General features: G+C 50.8%; 1 protein-coding gene across 4 annotated transcripts in view; it reads right to left on the reverse strand.

Moving 5' to 3' along the window:
* The window catches only part of NFIC (nuclear factor I C), a 102,629-nt gene that overhangs the window by 61,501 nt on the left and 22,025 nt on the right, over positions 1 to 19,103 (reverse strand). For 3 of the 4 annotated variants that reach the window (XM_081895662.1, XM_081895660.1, XM_081895663.1), the window contains exon 2: positions 4,115 to 4,646. In XM_081895662.1, coding sequence (XP_081751788.1) covers positions 4,115 to 4,646 — 532 coding nt within the window. Of the gene's footprint in view, positions 1 to 4,114; positions 4,647 to 14,449; positions 14,609 to 19,103 lie in introns of those variants that run through there. The other variant, XM_081895661.1, reaches the window with a different exon arrangement.

The following is a 19,103-nucleotide window of genomic DNA, read 5'->3' on the forward strand; positions in this document are numbered from 1 at the left end:
AAAATAGCAAAGGGGACTGACCAAACTGCCCTTGTGTGGAAAGTGTTTGGGGGAGAGATAGAAACACCCTCTGTCCCCCCCCTTTAAAATAAAATAAAATCCAGCCCAGGAAGGAATTGAGATGCAAAAGATCTTTCTAACCAGCTGGGGTTGCCCGTTGCAGAGCAATCAGCTGAGAATCTATATTTTTTAAAAAATTATTTTGCTGACGCAGGAGAAAGGAGAGAGAGAGTGAGAGCATTATCGTATATCGTAAGGAGGGCTGGCAAGAGAGACCGGCTGCAACTGCTCCAGACTGATAATGTCAGAGACAACGGGAGCTGAATCTTAAAACTATGCGTCGCCCGCAAACTGACACCCCCCCCCAAAAAAACCCACAAACACAGCCTGCAATGTCGGACCCGTGAAATGCAGTGCTGGCAAAAGGCAGGGGGGGCATAGCCACAGTTCCCAGTCCATATTAGAATGCTAGAATCTGCAATGCAGGAATCTTTGGGCCAAGGCAGGATTCGAACCCACGACCTCCAGAGATCAAGAGTCTCTGCCGGCTGAGCTGGAGGACCAGGGAGCTAGCAAGAGATCCGGGTCAAATTCTTGAAGTGCGGCAGTCGCTCCCAAGGCAGTGGGATTGCCTAGTGGGCAGCTGCAGGTGTGTCAGTGACTATCAGGTTTTGAAAAGTCACCATCCTCCGGGCCTTGCTGAATTCATTAAGGTGAATAGGTTTCGGATAAAAACGGAGGTTTTTAGAATCCTGGGATCTGTGGTTCGCCCCCCGCAACCACGCTACAGTTCCCAGCGCCCTCAGCAAACTACGTCTCCCAGAATTCTGGAGGGGAAGAAAGCAACACATAGCACAGATCGGCCTGAATCGTAGCTGTAAACGGCAGGAAGGGTTTGTGAAGATCTTCTTTTTAAAAAGGAAAGAGGGGCAAAAGATTTTCGCGCAGGTAAAGCAATCTACTATTCGGGCGAATTGGCTCAAAGGCATGGATTATTAGCAAAACAATCATGGAGATTCGAACCGCCGACCTTCTGACCGGCAAGTCCTAGGCTCTGTGGTTTAACCCACTAGAAATCTTGCATTTCTGGCTCCACAGACTTTTGCGACTCGACCCACTGGCCCCCCGGCGTGCGGCCCCCGGCAGAAACGTGCCCCCCTTTCCGAATTAAATCAAAAACCAGGGTTGCCCGTAGGAGACTCAAGACAGAATCAAAGAAATTCGAGGCTGTAGGGGGCCGACCACGCTTTTTGCAACCGCAGACCGAGAACAAACTGTGTCCAGTTCTGGGCACCACAGTTCAAGAAGGACACTGACAAACTGGAACGTGTCCAGAGGAGGGCAACTAAAATGGTCAAAGGCCTGGGAACGATGCCCTATGAGGAACGGCTAAGGGAGCTGGGCATGTTTAGCCTGGAGAAGAGGAGGTGAAGGGGTGATATGATAGCCATGTTCAAATAGATAAAAGGATGTCACATAGAGGAGGGAGAAAGGTTGTTTTCTGCTGCTCCAGAGAAGCGGACACGGAGCAAACTACAAGAAAGAAGATTCCACCTCAACATTAGGAAGAACTTCCTGACAGTAAGAGCTGTTTGACAGTGGAATTTGCTGCCAAGGAGTGTGGTGGAGTCTCCTTCTTTGGAGGTCTTGAAGCAGAGGCTTGACAACCATATGTCAGGAGTGCTCTGATGGTGTTTCCTGCTTGGCAGGGGGTTGGACTCGATGGCCCTTGTGGTCTCTTCCAACTCTATGATTCTATGATTCAAATCCCCGTTCTGCCTTAAACGGGGAAGAATCTACCTTAAAATGGAAAAGGAGGGAGGGCTGCTTTCTCCAGAGAGGGAAAGTGACAGGAGGCCTTATCAGCTGTGATTTTACTGCCTGGGGTTTGGTAGCAATTAGATCAGGTGATTTCAAGGCTGCGGACCCAGACAGCCTGAGGTCAGGGTCAGGAAACAGCAAGAGGAGGGGGGAAACCACACATTTTTTGCATGCTGTGCAGCGATCGCCCTTCACTTTATCCCCCCGTTGTTGTAGCTTTTTGGTTAAAAGTTAAGTTTTTGGGTTAAAAGTTATCAGGGCTTAATATTCAATGCCGGCAGGAGAAGGAGCGAGAGGAGTCAAGAGACATGATTTGCTTTCCAGATAAGGGAACTGCAAAACGGGGCTCAGTTTTCCTGGGAATCACAGAATTGCAACTTGAAAGGGACCCCTACAGGCTATCCAGTCCAGCCCCCTTTGTGATGCAGGAATCTCAGCCGAAGCATCCCTGATAAGGGACCATCTGACCTCTCTTAAAAACCTCGAAGGAAGGAGAGTCCGCAACGGCCTTCCATCCCACGGTCAAACAGCTCTTACTTTTCAGAAACGCCTTTATTGTCCAGTCCCCCTGTTCTATTGACAGATATACTGCTTTTATACAAGGAGGGGTAATTTATTAGCATGGCTAGATTAGGGCTGCACCAGGCTTGCCATAGGGACGTGGGTGGCGCTATGGATTAAACCACAGAGCCTAGGACTTGCCGATCAGAAGGAAAAAGGAAAAAAAAAACCACACTATTATTCGGCCCACGTTTAAAACACAATCCGACCCCAGATTGCACTTTTCCCAAATGAAGTGGGTCACCCAAGATGGTGTTATCCCTCAAAATGTGCTCTGCAGCCAGGATCCCACCCACCAGGCAGTTTTACGTTCATATAGCTGAACTGGCGCAAGTAAAATGTCTGAAAGTTATGACCCTCGCTGTACCAGGAGAAACGCTTGAAAAGATCTGTGCAAAATCCCGTGCAGAATTTTTAAATTGGTACTGCAAGCAGAAATGGGACAAACACAATGTGAGAATGGGAAAGGGTCAAGAAAAACCAAAACAGACAGATCCATTTGCCCCTCCGTTTGTGACCAAGGAATGCTGTTCCTTAGTTTATGACTAAAACCTATCCTCTAATTCGCAACCAAGGAAGGCTGTCCTGTGATTCATGACTGTAAAATGACTACAAAATTCATGACTGCGAGAGGAGATCCTTTGATTTGTGACCAAGAAATGCCCTCCTCAGATTCACGACTACGGAATGCCTTTTCACAACTATGACATGCCCCTCTCCTAATTCACAACTATGAAATGCCCCTCCCTTAATTCACAACCACGAAACACCCTCCCTTAATTCACAACCACGAAGCCCTCCCTTAATTCACAACCACAAAATGCCCTCCCTTAACTCACAACCACGAAACACCCTCCCTTAATTCACAACCACGAAACACCCTCCCTTAACTCACAACCACGAAAGTCCCTCTCTTAATTCACAACCACGAAACGCCCTCTCTTAATTCACAACCACGAAATGCCCTCCCTTAATTCACAACCACGAAACGCCCTCTCTTAACTCACAACCACGAAACACCCTCTCTTAATTCACAACCACGAAACGCCCTCCCTTAACTCACAACCACGAAACACCCTCTCTTAATTCACAACCACGAAACGCCCTCTCTTAACTCACAACCACAAAACGCCCTCCCTTAACTCAAAACCACAAAACGCCCTCTTAATTCGCAACCACGAAACACCCACCCTTAACTCACAACCACAAAACGCCCTCCCTTAACTCACAACCACAAAATGCCCTCTCTTAATTCACAACCACGAAAGTCCCTCCCTTAATTCACAACCACAAAACGCCCTCCCTTAACTCACAACCACAAAATGCCCTCTCTTAATTCACAACCACGAAAGTCCCTCCCTTAATTCACAACCACAAAACGCCCTCCCTTAATTCACAACCACGAAACGCCCTCCCTTAACTCACAACCACGAAACGCCCTCCCTTAACTCACAACCACGAAACGCCCTCCCTTAACTCACAACCACGAAATGCCCCTTCCTTAATCCGGCTCCACGAAACGCCCTCCCTTAATTCACAACCACGAAACGCCCTCCCTTAACTCACAACCACGAAACGCCCTCCCTTAATTCACAACCACGAAATGCCCCTTCCTTAATCCGGCGCCACGAAACGCCCTCCCTTAACTCCATTTGCCCCTCCATTTGTGCTAAGAAGTCCCACGGACGCTGAGGCACGAACTGAGTCTTTCCCGCCGTCTTGGGCCACCTACCTCTCTCTCGGATGAAATACGCCAGGTAGAGGTCCAGTTCCTTGACAGAGACGCTGATGTGGTGGGGCTGGACGCAGAGGATGGGGTGGGTGCACTGGGCGGCCTTGACCAGCCGCTCCCCGTCGGTGCTCTCCAGGGGGATGCCCTTGAAGAGGATGACCATCACCAGGTCCAGACGCCAGACTTTGTCGGCCTGTCGGAGGCAGTCGATCCTGCGCATCTTGCCCTTCTGGTCGGGGTTGGAGAGGACGCAGCAGGAGGGCTTCTTCCCCGTGATGGAAAGGACAAAGTCCTCCCGGTACTCCGGGCGGATGTCCTTCCGCAGCTTGGCCAGCAAGCGGGACGCCCACTTCTGCTTGACCTCGGGCTTTTCGTTGAGGAGCTCGTCTTTCACCGCTCGCTCCTCGTCCTTCGTCATGCGCTTCTCGTGCTTCTTGAAGTACTTGCGCTTGCGGGCCTGGAGGTTGAACCAGGTGTAGGCAAAGGCCCGGACATGGGGGAGTAGTGCCTCAATAAAGGGGTGGAACTCATCCTGGAAAAGAGAGAGAGAGAAAGAGAGGCAGTCAAGAGGGAGTACCACATCCATTCTCTCGGAAAGGATTGCCTCTTCTGCGTAGAGGCATTCCAAGCACACCCCGTTGGATTTATGTCTGAGCTGAGAAGAGGCATTCCCTTCTCTCGGAAAGGATTGCCTCTTCTGCATAGAGACATTCCAAGCACATCCCATTGGATTTATGTCTGAGCTGAGAAGAGGCATTCCCTTCTCTCGGAAAGGATTGCCTCTTCTGCATAGAGACATTCCAAGCACATCCCGGTGGATTCATGCCTGATTTGAGAAGAGGCATTCTCTTCTCTTGGAAAGGATTGCCTCTTCTGCGTAGAGACATTCCAAGCACATCCCGGTGGATTTATGTCTGAGCTGAGAAGAGGCATTCCCTTCTCTCGGAAAGGATTGCCTCTTCTGTGTACAGGAATTCCTCCAAACATATCTGGGTATGTACACGCCCGCTCTAAGAAGAGGCATTCACCTCTCTCATGAAGGATTGCCTCTTCTGCGTACAGACATTCCAACCAAGCACATCCCGGTGGATTCATGCCTGAGCTGAGGAGAGGCATTCCCTTCTCTCGGAAAGGATTGCCTCTTCTGAACAGAAGCATTCCTTCAGGGTCATCCCGGTGGATTCATGCCTGAGCTGAGAAGAGGCACGCGCCTCTCTCGGAAAGGATTGCCTCTTCTATATACAATATGATAATCTTTATAGTCATTGTCCCATACAGAACAATGAAATTGAAAAAATCAGACAATCAGAAACCAACAAGCCTGCTATCCCAGTGATCCCAGAATGGTTAGCCCCCTAAAAACTCTGATACCCCATAATTAAATACAATATACTCCCATAGAGACTACCTTAAAGGTAAAGGGACCCCTGACCATTAGGTCCAGTCGTGGCCGACTCTGGGGTTGCGGCGCTCACCTCTCTTTACTGGCCGAGGGAGCCGGCGTACAGCTTCCAAGTCATGTGGCCAGCAGGACTAAGCCGCTTCTGGCGAACCAGAGCAGCGCATGGAAACGCCGTTTACCTTCCCGCCGAAGCGGTACCTATTTATCTACTTGCACTTGGACATGCTTTCGAACTGCTAGGTGGGCAGGAGCAGGGACCAAGCAACGGGAGCTCACCCCGTCATTGCGGGGATTCGAACCGCCGACCTTCCGATCGGCAAGTCCTAGGCTCTGTGGTTTAACCCACAGCACCACCCGCGTCCCACACTCATAGCTTATAGCTAAGGAATTTTTATCCTTGTCTTTTCAGCTGGGGGAACACTATTTGCAAGCGACCGGCTCTGCAAGTTAGACAGGTCACAGCAACCCTATAAAAATGGAGGCCAGTGTTCCTGTTCATCAGCTGCAGCCAGCGAGTTAAGAGCAACTGCCTGCTTTCTGCGGGGCCTACCCGGTAGGGCCGTTGTGGAAAGAAAACGGGGAACGGGAGGGACCTTGAGCTCATGGGAAGGAGGAAGAGACAGGATATGGACGGGACGGGACGGGACGGAACAAGCAGCCGCTTCAGAAGAGCTTCCAGCTACAATTTGAAATCTGCTTCCCCTTACGAGTAATTGAACATTTTGGTCAGAAACCAAGCAGCCAAACGCCCCGCCCTGCTGCCGTGCCAAGAAAATTTGGCTCCGCGCGGCTTGGCTGGAAATGTTGTTTCTCTCTCTCTCCCCCCCCCCTCATCCTCTGTGCCCCACCCAGAGCCTGCGGCTTCAGGCGGCAGATTTGGGCAGCCGACAGAGCCCCAGTTTCCACTCGTACGCCACGGCCTGTGGTTCTCCCGACCTGCCGCGGCGGAGGAGGTTTTGGCAGGGCTGGTGGAAACGCAGCGATCTGCTCTGAGGCATCGGCGAGAGGGGAAGCAGCCCAAATTGCCAGACCTCCCAGGATTTGCAGAATTGCACATCAATACAGCGGTACCTGAACGCAGGTGGCGCTGTGGTCTAAACAGGGCCTAGGACTTGCCAATCAGAAGGTCGGCGGTTCGAATCCCCGCAACAGGGTGAGCTCCCGTTGCTCGGTCCCTGCTCCTGCCAACCTAGCAGTTCGAAAGCACGTCAAAGTGCAAGTAGATAAATAGGTACCACTCTGGCGGGAAGGTAAACGGCGTTTCCGTGCGTTGCTCTGGTTTGCCAGAAGCGGCTTAGTCCTGCTGGCCACATGACCCGGAAGCTGTACGCCGGCTCCCTCGGCCAGTAAAGCGAGATGAGCGCTGCAACCCCAGAGTCGGCCACGACTGGACCTAAGGGTCAGGGGTCCCTTTACCTTTAACTTTTACAGCGGTACCTTGGTTCTCAAACTTAATCCGTTCCGGGAGCCCGCTTGACTCCCGAAAGCTGCACTCAACCGAAAGCTGCGTCGGACGTTCAGCTTCCAAAAAGCGTTTGCAAACCGGAACACTCACTTCTGGGTCTGCGGTGTTCGGGAGCCAATTTGCTTTGGGAGCCAAGCCGTTTGAGAACCAAGGTACCGCTGTAACTACAGATTCCATCTCCCTCTCACCCCCCCCCAAATAATTTCCCTTTCCCTGCTCTCCCTCTAACCAAGCTGGGGAAGTTTAATCAGCCCAGGGGCCGAAGTCCGTCCTGCAAAACCTTCCAGGGGCCACATGGCCTTGGTGGGGGGGGGGTCCAGAAGGCTTAAGTGGGCGCGGAAACAAATGCAAATTTTGCCCATGTGCAGTAAGCTAGTTTCTACACAAATACACATGATTTTTTCTATCCCCACACCCAGCCGGCGAGAGTTCATGGGCCCAGGTAGCTCTGTTGGCTGGAGCGTGGTGCTGATGAACGCCAAGGTTGCAGGTTCGAGAGCAGCATGGTCCTACGTTCTGCAGGGTTGGACTGGATGACCACACAGGGCCCCATCTAGCTTTAGAATTCCACGATTCTCTGATGAGAGGAGGCATCCCAGCCAGAAAGCAGAGCTGGTAAGGAGTGTGGTGGCTGTAGGAGAGCTCGAGGGCCGGTCAGAAAGGCGCGGAGGGCCACATTCACACACACACCCTGCCGAGGCCTCGGGTTTCTCAATGCTGAATTAATTCCCAATCAGGATAACCGAACAGGCTGAGGGAGGGAAGGGAGGCATTTGCATGAAATGGAGCAACGAATTCAAAGTTCCGGGAAAGGGTTAAGCGTGACCCCCGCCACGGAAACGGCTTTTCCTCATCTAAAGGGGCTGCCAGGCTGTTTTTTCCCAGGGCAGGTAATACGAAACCGTGCAGCTGCCCCGCTAATTGGGAATGTCTATCCTTCAACCCTTTCGCGATGTCTTCGCCTTGCCCGACGCAGTTTCCTGGTCTCCCAGCCCCCTAGCAGTCGCGGAGGGGCAAAACCTGTCCATTTCAGTGGCTCGTTTCGTCCCCCCCCAATCTTAAATTCCACCTACGACGTTACAGTTTGCAAATTTATTCGTCGTTGTTGTTTTTTAATCAGGTCCCCGTGCAAATTCATCAGCGCCTCAGTGCAGGTTTATCGACACCTGTTCGCTGATTGTGCAATTTTGCCCGACAGCTGCATTTTCTGCAAAGCGATTTCCCCCACCAACATCCCGCCTTTGGGTACAAAGTTTCCTTTAATATATGCCGTTTTAGGCACGCTTAACTACAGTACCTTGTGAGCTTATGGGAGGGCTGTGAGGACGGAGGACGTGAGGAGCACCCTTGGTAGACAAAACCTTTAAAGCAGCAGTTCTCAACCTGTGGGCCCCCAGATGTTGTTGGACTACAACTCCCATCATCCCTGAGCCCTGGCCTTGCTAGCTAGGGGTGATGGGAATTGTAGTTCAACAACATCTGGGGACCCACATGTTGAGAAAAGTCCATTGATCCAGGGTAAGGGGAAAAAAGGTAAAGGACCCCTGGACGGTTAAGTCCAGTCAAAGGCGACTATGGGGTTGCGGCGCTCATCTTGCTTTCGGGCCGAGGGAGCCGGCATTTGTCCACAGACAGCTTTCCGGGTCATGTGGCCAGCAGGACTAAACCGCTTCTGGCGCATGACGGAAACCAGAGCGCACGGAAACGCCGTTTACCTTCCCGCCGCAGTGGTACCTATTTATTTACTTGTACTGGCGTGATTTCGAACTGCTAGGCTGGCAGGAGCAGGGACCGAGCAACGGGAGCTCACCGCCGTGGCGGGGATTCGAACCGCCGACCTTCCCATCGGCAAACCCAAGAGGCTCCGTGGTTAGACCACAGCGCCACCCGCGTCCTCAGGGGCAGTCCTGTGGCCCACCTATCCCAGCCTCCTGTTCTTGCAGTGGCCAACCGAGTAGCCCTTCAAACCCACAAACAGGATTCGAACCCAGAACTGGGCGCGGTATTCCAGGTGTGGCCCTACCCTCTCCCCTCCTTCGGTTCCCAGCAACTGAGATTCCTTTCCCTCCGCGAATTTGCCCAAATCCTCTTTCAAAGCAGGCCCAATATTTCCAGTGCAAAAAAAAAAGGACCGGCGATGCAACCATCCCATAAACAACTGCACGAACTTCTGTTGCATTTTATTAGATGCCACTGGGTTTCCCGATAATGGCGAGTTTTCCAAACGAAGCTGCGCATTGGGGCTTTGGGGCAGTACAATAAAACAACCGACAGAGATAAGAATATTAATTTGCGCAAGACGTCGCCGACGTACCCGGTTTAGGATTTGCGTGTTTCCTGCTTGCACCCCCACCCCTTCGCTCAAGGTTGGGAGGGGGGCGGTTTGGGGAGATAAGAGGCCGCCATGTCATGCAACAAAAGCCGCAGTTCCCGGCGGCAAGGTCACGAGAGGACAGCTCTCCCTCGCCGGGGCGCAGTCGAAGCGGAGGTCAAGCCAGGTGAGGTCTCCGCTGGGAGTAATTCATTAGCCGACGTGTACATCTGTGCCTTCGATAATCTCCCGACGGAGGTCCACACACACACAGACACACACTCTGCCACCAAACCGCCACACACCATCAAAGCGCCCTGGGCTCTGTTCTGCACCCCTTTCCTGCTTTGGAAAACCCAGCGGCCTTGGATTCCTAGCCCAAGAAAGGCGCCGAGACAAGGGGGAGTAATAATAGGTAACCTAAAGAAGAACACCGCAAAAGCACAAACCGTGGCAAAGGGACACAGGATTGCGCAAGCTGGAGGGGAAGTTACTAACCCTTACAGGGGTCCCTTGGTTCTCAAACGCCTTTGGGACTCAAACAACTTGGAACCCAAATGCTGCAAACCCAGAAGGAAGTGTTCTGGTTTGCGAACTTTTCCGGAAGCCGAACGTGCTCCATTTTGAGAGCCACGCTTCCGATTTGAGAGCCATACTTCCATTTTGATCATTACGCTTACGATTTGACTGTTACGCTGAGGTCTGTCTGTTTTTGCTTTTTATTTTGAGTTTTTGTATTTGCGGCTCTTTTCGTTTCATTTTCGCATGAAAAGAGGGACGTCCTATTCCATCCCTTCCAACGTTTCTCCCCTGAAAATAGGGACGTCCTATTCCATCCCCTCCAACGTTTCTCCCCTGAAAATAGGAACGTCCTATTCCATCCCCTCCAACGTTTCTCCCCTGAAAATAGGGACGTCCTATTCCATCCCCTCCAACGTTTCTCCCCTGAAAATAGGGACGTCCTATTCCATCCCCTCCAACGTTTCTCCCCTGAAAATAGGGACGTCCTATTCCATCCCCTCCAACGTTTCTCCCCTGAAAATAGGGACGTCCTATTCCATCCCCTCCAACGTTTCTCCCCTGAAAATAGGGACGTCCTATTCCATCACCTCCAAGATTTCTTAAATAAAAATAGGGACATCCTAAGGAAAAGCGGAACATTCCGGTATCAAATCAGAAACCGGGACTTTCCCTGGAAAATAGAGAGACTTGGAGGGTCTGCAATTGTTAAACAGACTTTTAGAAGACATCTGAAGGTAGCCCTTTCTAGGGAAGTGGGTATTTAAAAAATGTTTGATGTTTTACGGTGGTTTTCTATTTCGCTGGAAACCTGTCCAGATTGGCTGAACCATCCTAGTCAGACGGATATCATACAGTGGTACCTCGCAAGACGAATGCCTCGTAAGACGAAAAACCCGCAAGACGAAAGAGTTTTTCATTTTTTGAGTTGCTTCGCAAGACGAATTTCCCTATGGGCTTGCTTCGCAAGACAAAAACGTGTCCTTTTTCTTAAAACCGTTAATACCAAATGCATTCCTATGGGAATCCGTGCTTCGCAAGACGAAAAATTCGCAAGACGAAAAAACTCGCAGAACGAATTAATTTCGTCTTGCGAGGTACCACTGTATAAATAATAAAATTGTTATTATTATTAGTCAGGGGGTGGTGTTGGCAACTAGAGTACCAACTACACTGTGGAACTACAGTCGTACCTTGAACAGAGTCCGTTCGACTTCCAAAATGTTCGGAAACCAAAGCTCGGCTTCCTGTTGGCTTCCGCAGCCGATCGGAAGTCGCAGAAGCCGCCGTCGGACGTTCGGCTTCTGAAAATCATTCGGAAACTGGAAAGCTCACTTTTGATGGCTCGGGAGCTGATTTGTTGGGGAGCCAAGGCATTTGAGAGCCAAGATACGAACGTACAAGTCCAACCATACCTGAGTGTTGGACAGACTGAGAGACGGGAGCCCACCATTTTGGGGTAAGGGTGCAATCCATTCCGGGCTTTTGTTTTCCCCGAAGAGAAAGGTGGGGAGGATAATAATAATAATAATAATAATAATAATAATAATAATAATAATATATTATTTATACCCAGCCCATCTGGCTGGGTTTCCCCAGCCACTCTGGGCGGCTTCCAACAAAACACTAAAATACTATAAGCTAATAAACATTAAAAGCTCCCCTAAACAGGGCTGCCTTTAGATGTCTTCTAAAAGTTTGGTAGTTATTTTTCTCTTTGACATCTGGTGGGAGGGCGTTCCACAGGGAGGGCGCCACCACCGAGAAGGCCCTCTGCCTGGTTCCCTGTAACTTGGCTTCTCGCAGTGAGGGAACCGCCAGAAGGCCCTCAGTGCTGGACCTCAGTGTCCAGGCTGGACAATGGAGGTGGAGACGCTCCTTCAGGTATACTGGACTGAGGCCGTTTAGGGCTTTCAAGGTCAGCACCAACACTTTGAATTGTGCTTGGAAACGTACTGGGAGCCAATGTAGGTCTTTCAAGACCGGTGTTATATGGTCTTGGTGGTCGCTCCCAGTCCCCAGTCTAGCTGCCACATTCTGGATTAATTGTAGTTTCCGGGTCACCTTCAAAGGTAGCCCCACATAAAGCGCATTGCAGTAGTCCAAGCAAGAGATAACCAGAGCATGCACCACTCTGGGCAGACAGTCTGCAGGCAGGGAGGGTCTCATCCTGCGTACCAGATGGAGCTGCCCTGGACACAGAACTGACCTGCGCCTCCATGGACAGCTGTGAGTCCAGAATGACTCCCAGGCTGCACACCTGGTCCTTTGGGGGCACAGTTGCCCCATTCAGGACCAGGGAATCCCCCACACCTGCCCGCCCCCTGTCCCCCAAAACAGTACTTCTGTCTTGTCAGGATTCAACCTCAATCTGTTATGCCTTGCCATAAACCTCCGCAGCCCAGCCTCCCAGGACAGTGGAAAGCTTTTAAAAGCTCTCTCCGGTCTCTGCCAATCTGGGTTCAGCCCAGGGATTAGGCGACGGGAGTTGGGTGAAGGGGGGGGTTAGAGATCAGCAATGAACCAGGACAGGGCTTGAAATCCGATCAGCCACTCCGACAACTTTCCCTCCCGCCAGATTAGCCCCGCCAGAAAGATGCCGCCGTCGAACTAAGCCGCTTTCGAGAGACCCGGAACATCGAGCGGCCCCCGCGACGGCTTGGCGGTGGGCAGCAGCCTTCTCCAAGCTAGGATACCCCCCCAAAAAACCCCCACACACCCGTCTGACGCCTAGAAACCAGCATGCCAAAGGTCAGGGACCACCAGTGGCGTAGCGTGGGTTGTCAGCACCCGGGGCAAGGCAAGAAATTTGCGCTCCCTAACCCATGGATTTGCGCCCCCTAACCTGTGGATTTGCGCCCCCTAACCCATGGATTTGCGCCCCCTAACCCTAACCCCCAGATGTTGCGCCTGGTGCGGACAGCCCCCCATGCACCCCCCACGCTACGCCACTGGGGACCACGATGGCAGCTGCAGTTGGCCCCTCACTTTGCTGCACAGTTCGGAGGCCTCTAAATCCCAGCCTAGGGTTGCCATGTTTTCCAGGACATGTCCTCCTTTTCAGGGGTAAAATTTCCGCACGGGTGGATTTATAAAACCGCCGTATTTTTCGCTCTATAAGACGCACCAGACCACAAGACGCACCTAGTTTTTGGAGGAGGAAAACAAGGAAAAAATATTCTGAATCTCAGAAGCCAGAACAGCAAGAGGGATCTCTGCGCAGTGAAAGCAGCAATCCCTCTTGCTGTTCTGGCTTCTGGGATAGCTGCGCAGCCTGCATTCGCTCCATAAGACGCACACACATTTCCCCTTACTTTTTAGGAGGGAAAAAGTGAGTCTTATAGAGCAAAAAATGCGATATACTTTCTGGAGGAGACGCAGACATCACTGTTGGTTGAAAAGACTTGCTTTCCTCTTCTCTTCTGTTGCCCATGCCCTGCCCCACCTCAGTAATATCTCACAGCTTCTATAGCTGGGTATTTAAAAGGTAAAGGACCCCTGGACGGTTGAGTCCAGTCAAAGGAGACTATGGGGTTGCGGCGCTCATCTCGCTTTCAGGCCGAGGGAGCCGGCATTTGTCCACAGACAGCTTTCCGGGTCGTGTGGCCAGCAGGACTAAACCGCTTCTGGCACACGACGGAAACCAGAGCACACGGAAATGCTGTTTACCTTCCCACCGCAGCGGTACCTATTTATCTACTTGCACTGGTGTGCTTTCGAACTGCTAGGAGGGATGTGGGTGGCGCGTCTAAACCACTGAGCCTCTTGGGTTTGCCGATCGGAAGGTCAGCGGTTCGATTCCAGCGACGGGGTGAGCTCCCGCTGCTCTGTCCCAGCTCCTGCCAACCTAGCAGTTCGAAAGCACGTCAAAGTGCAAGTAGATAAATAGGTACCGCTCCAGCGGGAAGGTAAATGGCCTTTCTGTGCGCTCTGGTTTCCGTCACGGTGTCCCATTGCACCAGAAGCAGTTCATGTCAAATTGCTGTTTTAGGGGTTGTTTTTAAAAGCCTGGGATGGATTAATCCGCTTTGCATGACTTTCTATGGGAAAGCAGCGTGCCTTGGTTTTGGAACGCTTTGGTTTTGGAACGGACTTGATTAAGTTTGAGAACCAAGGTACCGCTGTCTTCCTGTTTAAAATGCAAAACTGAGTATCTCCCAGACCCAGCCACACAGAGACACATGACAGATGACACACAGAGAGACAGCCAGGATCAGATATCACTGCCTATAAGTGCTGAAACCGTCTGCGTGACTCGGCAGAAAGGAAAAATCACTCTGCACGTGCTCAAAAAGGACCACCGCCGTGGCGCTAGAGACAAGTGCCGAAGTTCAGCCTATGGGGCGCACGGCGAGTTTTAAAATATTGGGAATTTCTTCCCTAAAGATCCAGTTTGCAAACTTTTCCTAGGGTTGAGGAGGGGTGGGGCAGTCAAAGGGGGAAGGAAAACATCTCAGAAGAGATTGCAGAGGGAAAATTGTCGGCTTTTCATGAAAGAGTCGCAGGCAGGCCAGCAAATCAGAGAGGGGGCGGAATCTATCAGGAAACACAACTTCCTTGTTCTGGGCGGGGGGAAATAATAAGGGATCTCTGTGTCCTGGCTGAAATCTCCCCACCCCCCTCTGTGGCCCTACTCACCCGCGGAGGGTCCATCTGTCACCCAATGGCCCCCCTCCAGCTGGGACCCCCAAGAAGGCGGTTTCCAAAAAGCAGAAAACCCCCCAGGCTTGGAGGAGAGGAACGCCTCTCTCTCTCGCTCGCTCCTGGATTTAAAAATAGCCTGCCGTCCTTTTCTGCCAAGGAAGCGACGGAGTTTGGCTGGCACGGCGCTAGGGGATCGCCAGGGCCCCCCGCAAAGGTCTCCGGGAGTTGAAAAGTGCACGTCCGCCTGCCCCCACGGCATGAGAGGGGGCTAAGGAAATTGGCAGTGGAGGGGGGGCAAGGATGGAGGGAAAGAGAGAGAGAAGGGAAAGGAGGAGAGACTCAGGGTTGAGATGCAGTTGGGGGCTGTTGCAATTGGGGGAAAGAACCTAGGAGGAGCCAATGGCTCCGCTAGTTATAGAAGCATAGAATCGTCGAGGTGGAAGGGACCCTGAGAGTCATCTAGCCCAACCCCCTCTTTTCCCTGGCGCTGGACTCGAACCCACAACCCGGAGGTCAAGAGTCTCGTGCTCTACCGACGGAGCTATCTAGCGCAGTGTTTTTCAACCACTGTTCCGCGGCACACTAGTGTGCCACGAGATGTTGCCTGGTGTGCCGTAAGGAAATTGAAAAATTCAAAAGATTTGAAAATAAAGTATTTTATAATTTTTCATATTTCTGTTTACTTACTATTTCATAATAAAGTAATTATAAAATACTTTCTTTGTGTTTATTTGATTCCTATTCAAGAGAATTACTTTATATATAGTCAATATAGGCACAGAGTTAATTTTTTAAACATTTTCTAATGGTGGTGTGCCTCGTGATTTTTTTCACGAAACAAGTGTGCCTTTGCCCCAAAAAGGTCGAAAAACACTGATCTAGCGTCTTGTCCTCACCGAGTTGCCCTAAAGCAGTGGTTTTCAACCAGCGTGGCACCCTGGGATGCCTTGAACAGTAATTATTATTATTAATAATAATAATAATAATAATAATAATAATAATAATAATAATAATAATAATATTTTTGGCTTCCGAATCACCTCATTGTGCTTTCTAAATATTATTATACAAGTGGTACCTCGGGTTAAGAACTTAATTTTAAGGGAATCAGAAAGTATACGAGCAGGAATTGACAAATAGACAGCGGAGGGAGAAGGGGAAATAAAAGGGGGGGTATAAATTGAAAATACAGTGGTACCTCGAGTTAAGAACTTAATTCGTTCCGGAGGCCCATTCTTAACCTGAAACTGTTCTTAACCTGAAGCATCACTTTGGCTAATGGGGCTTCCCGCCACCGCCGCACGATTTCTGTTCTCATCCTGAAGCAAAGTTCTAATATTTCCAGGTTAGTGGAGTCTGTAACCTGAAGCGTCTGTAACCCAAGGTACCACTGTAATAATTAATAATAATAATAATAATTTATTATTTATACCCCACCCATCTGGCTGGGTTTCCCAAGCTACTCTGGGTGGCTTCCAACAAAGTTTTAAAACATCAAACATTAAAAACTTCCCTAAACAGGGCTGCCTTCAGATGTCTTCTAAAAGTCAGATAGTTGTTTATCTCCTTGACATCTGATGAGAGGGCGCCACCACCAAGAAGGCCCTCTGCCTGGTTCCCTGTAACCTCACTTCTCGCAGGGAGGAAAACCGCCAGAAGGCCCTCGGGAGATGGACCCCGGTGTCCGTGCTGGACAATGGGGGTGGAGACGCTTTTTCAGGTCTAGTGGGCCGAGGCTGAGATAGTCTTAGAAACTGAGATATGAAAACTAGGAGCTAAATGGCACCTTGAACCTAAGTTACGGGTGCAACAACGGAATGCCTAGGTGCTTTTTTTAATAACAAGAATACAAAGCTGAAAATGAATGAACTGCAGCTGAAATATTCCGTTCATTTTCCACATGGTCTAGTCCTTCCCAAGAAAGTAAAATCTCTCACTGCCTCCATTACTTTCTTGGGCTCCATGATCACTGCAGATGGTGACAGCAGCCCCGAAATTAAAAGACGCCTGCTTCTTGGGAGAAAAGCAATGACAAACCTAGACAGCATCTTAAAAAGCAGAGGCATCACCTTGCCAACAAAGGTCCATATAGTCAAAGCTCTGGTTTTCCCAGTAGTGATGTAGGGAAGTGAGAGCTGGACCATCGCTGAAGAATGGATGCTTTTGAATTCTGGTGCTGGAGGAGACTCTTGAGAGTCCCATGGACTGCAAGAAGATCAAACCTCTCCATTTGATTCCTAAACTGACCAAATCTTTTCTCTGCAAGTTCAAAGTGGAAAAGCCTCCCCATTGTCTTTTCCTTCACAAATCCTGTCTGAAGGGTATGTCTGTCTGTGTTTGAATAGGGTGTGAGCCTGTGACCTGGCCCAGGAACTAAGTATTTATCATTACAAAAGACTGGCCGGGCTCCCCAGGCAATCCAATCAAGTAACCTGCCAGACAGGAGATAAACAAGGACAAAAGAAAAACATAATTCAAATTTTCTGTTTTAGACCGCCTTTTCTGTGATGTAGGTGTGATGTATCAGAGGGGTGGTCTTAGGTTACACCCCTTCTGTGATGGATGTATGATGTTTCTGGGGGTTACAGATAGGTAGCCGTGTTGGTCTGCCATAGTCAAAACAAAAAAAATTCCTTCCAGTAGCACCTTAAAAAGGTAAAGGTACCCCTGCCCATACGGGCCAGTCTTGACAGACTCTGGGGTTGTGCGCCCATCTCACTTAAGAGGCCAGGGGCCAGCGCTGTCCGGAGACACTTCCGGGTCACGTGGCCAGCGTGACATCGCTGCTCTGGCGAGCCAGAGCCGCACACGGAAACGCCGTTTACCTTCCCGCTGGTAAGCGGTCCCTATTTATCTACTTGCACCCGGAGGTGCTTTCGAACTGCTAGGTTGGCAGGCGCTGGGACCGAGCAGCGGGAGCGCACCCCGCCGCAGGGATTCGAACCGCCGACCTTTCGATCGGCAAGTCCTAGGCGCTGAGGCTTTAACCCACAGCGCCACCTTAAAGACCAACTAAGTTAGTTCTTGGTATGAGCTTTCGTGTGCATGCACACTTCTTCAGATACCAATTATTATTAATTATTATTATTATTATTAATAATTATTATCTGAAGAAGTGTGCATGCACACGAAAGCTCATACCAAGAACTAACTTAGTTGGCCTTTAAGGTGCTACTGGAAGGAATTTTTTTGTTTCTGGGGGTGGTCTTGATCTACAGGGTGGCAATTTCAAAAGTCTTTATAAAAGACTTTTCAAAAGTCTTTATAAGGTCTTGCGTGCCATTTTTCTGGGTCCCTCCTCTCTCCTGCGGGTGAGGGGAGCACCCTGTTGCAACAGATCAATAAAGACCAAGCCTACAGACTGCTGTTTTGCTCCAAGTAATCCTGGTTGGTGTCTTTGTTTCTTTGTCCAAGGGAGCCCTCGAATTTTTCCGTTAACAACCCCCAAGCAGGCAATTCTTGCGACCATCGTTTGGCATGGCTGCCTCCAAACCCTTCCATTCCTATTTGTCTATCGCCTCCCACTCTGGGTTTCTGACGCTGTGTCCCATGAGTGGGTGCCCTGCGCCGTCACTCACAGTCCAGTGACTCCATCCCATAAGCATCTGGGTGGAAAGGGAGGGAGCTGGACTTCTGCAAAGCTCTTTCTACACCCTGGCTATCTATAGCCATGAGGTCAGAGCTCTCTCTTTGTCTCTTTCCCCCCACTCCCTTTCAAAAATAAGAACCCAGACCTGCTAAAGAGATTAGACCGTCTCAAGACAGATGGATCTTTCGATTTCTTTTGGCCTGCACGCTCAGGTCCCTCGTCTTGCCCTGACTTCCTTCGGGGACACCTCATGTGATGGCCTGGGATTCGGACTCGGAGGCTGAACCTGAGGAATCCCAGCCTGCACAGGAGTCCCCGCCTCCAGAACCAGCTGAGCCGGGGCTGGGGCTTGAGCCTGAAGGGTCCTCACCTGTGCTGGGTCCTCAGGTGAGTCTGCTCTGGCTCCTGAGGTGATGGAGGACCCATTGCCTGCAGGAGCTCCACTCTCAGCCCCGTCAGAGGAAGCTGAGGTTGCCTCTGGGTCCAGTAACTCTCCAGCCTCTCCTGAGCTAGAGGCTCAGTGCAGAGAGGCGGAGGGAACTAAGTTCCCGCAGGAGGAGGGCTCGCCTCCAGGCCAGGAGAGGCAAGTCACCTGTGGACCGGGGCCACGCTATGCCTCAGGGCAGGTAAAAGCCAGCCAGCCCCAGTCCCAGGTTGCGGGAGCAACATTGTTGGTAGCCTGTTCCTGCCTGAACCCTGTCCTGCTCTTCTGCCAGAGTTCCTGACCTCACCCAACTCCCTGCCTTGGACCCAGCTTCAGCTTTGACGGACAGCCTCCATACCGCACCCTCGACCTCGGACTGGACTCAGACCTCACCACACGGTTAACCCTCAGGACCAGCACACCTCGCCTGAAGCAAACCGTCTCCTGCGATTTGCAAGAACCGCAACACAAAAGCACTGAGAGAAAACATAGCCCCTGGGGCAAGTGGCTTTCGATAGCCTTTTTCTCCTCCATGAATTTCTCTAGCGGCGAATCCCCCCCCCCCCCAGGAATGTTATCATCAGTGCTATTATTTACCAGAAAAAGAGGTTCTGGGACTCAGCACAAACACCTCC

The sequence above is a fragment of the Podarcis melisellensis genome (genome assembly GCF_964234715.1).
Source record: "Podarcis melisellensis genome assembly, chromosome: 18".
NCBI lineage: Eukaryota > Metazoa > Chordata > Lepidosauria > Squamata > Lacertidae > Podarcis > Podarcis melisellensis.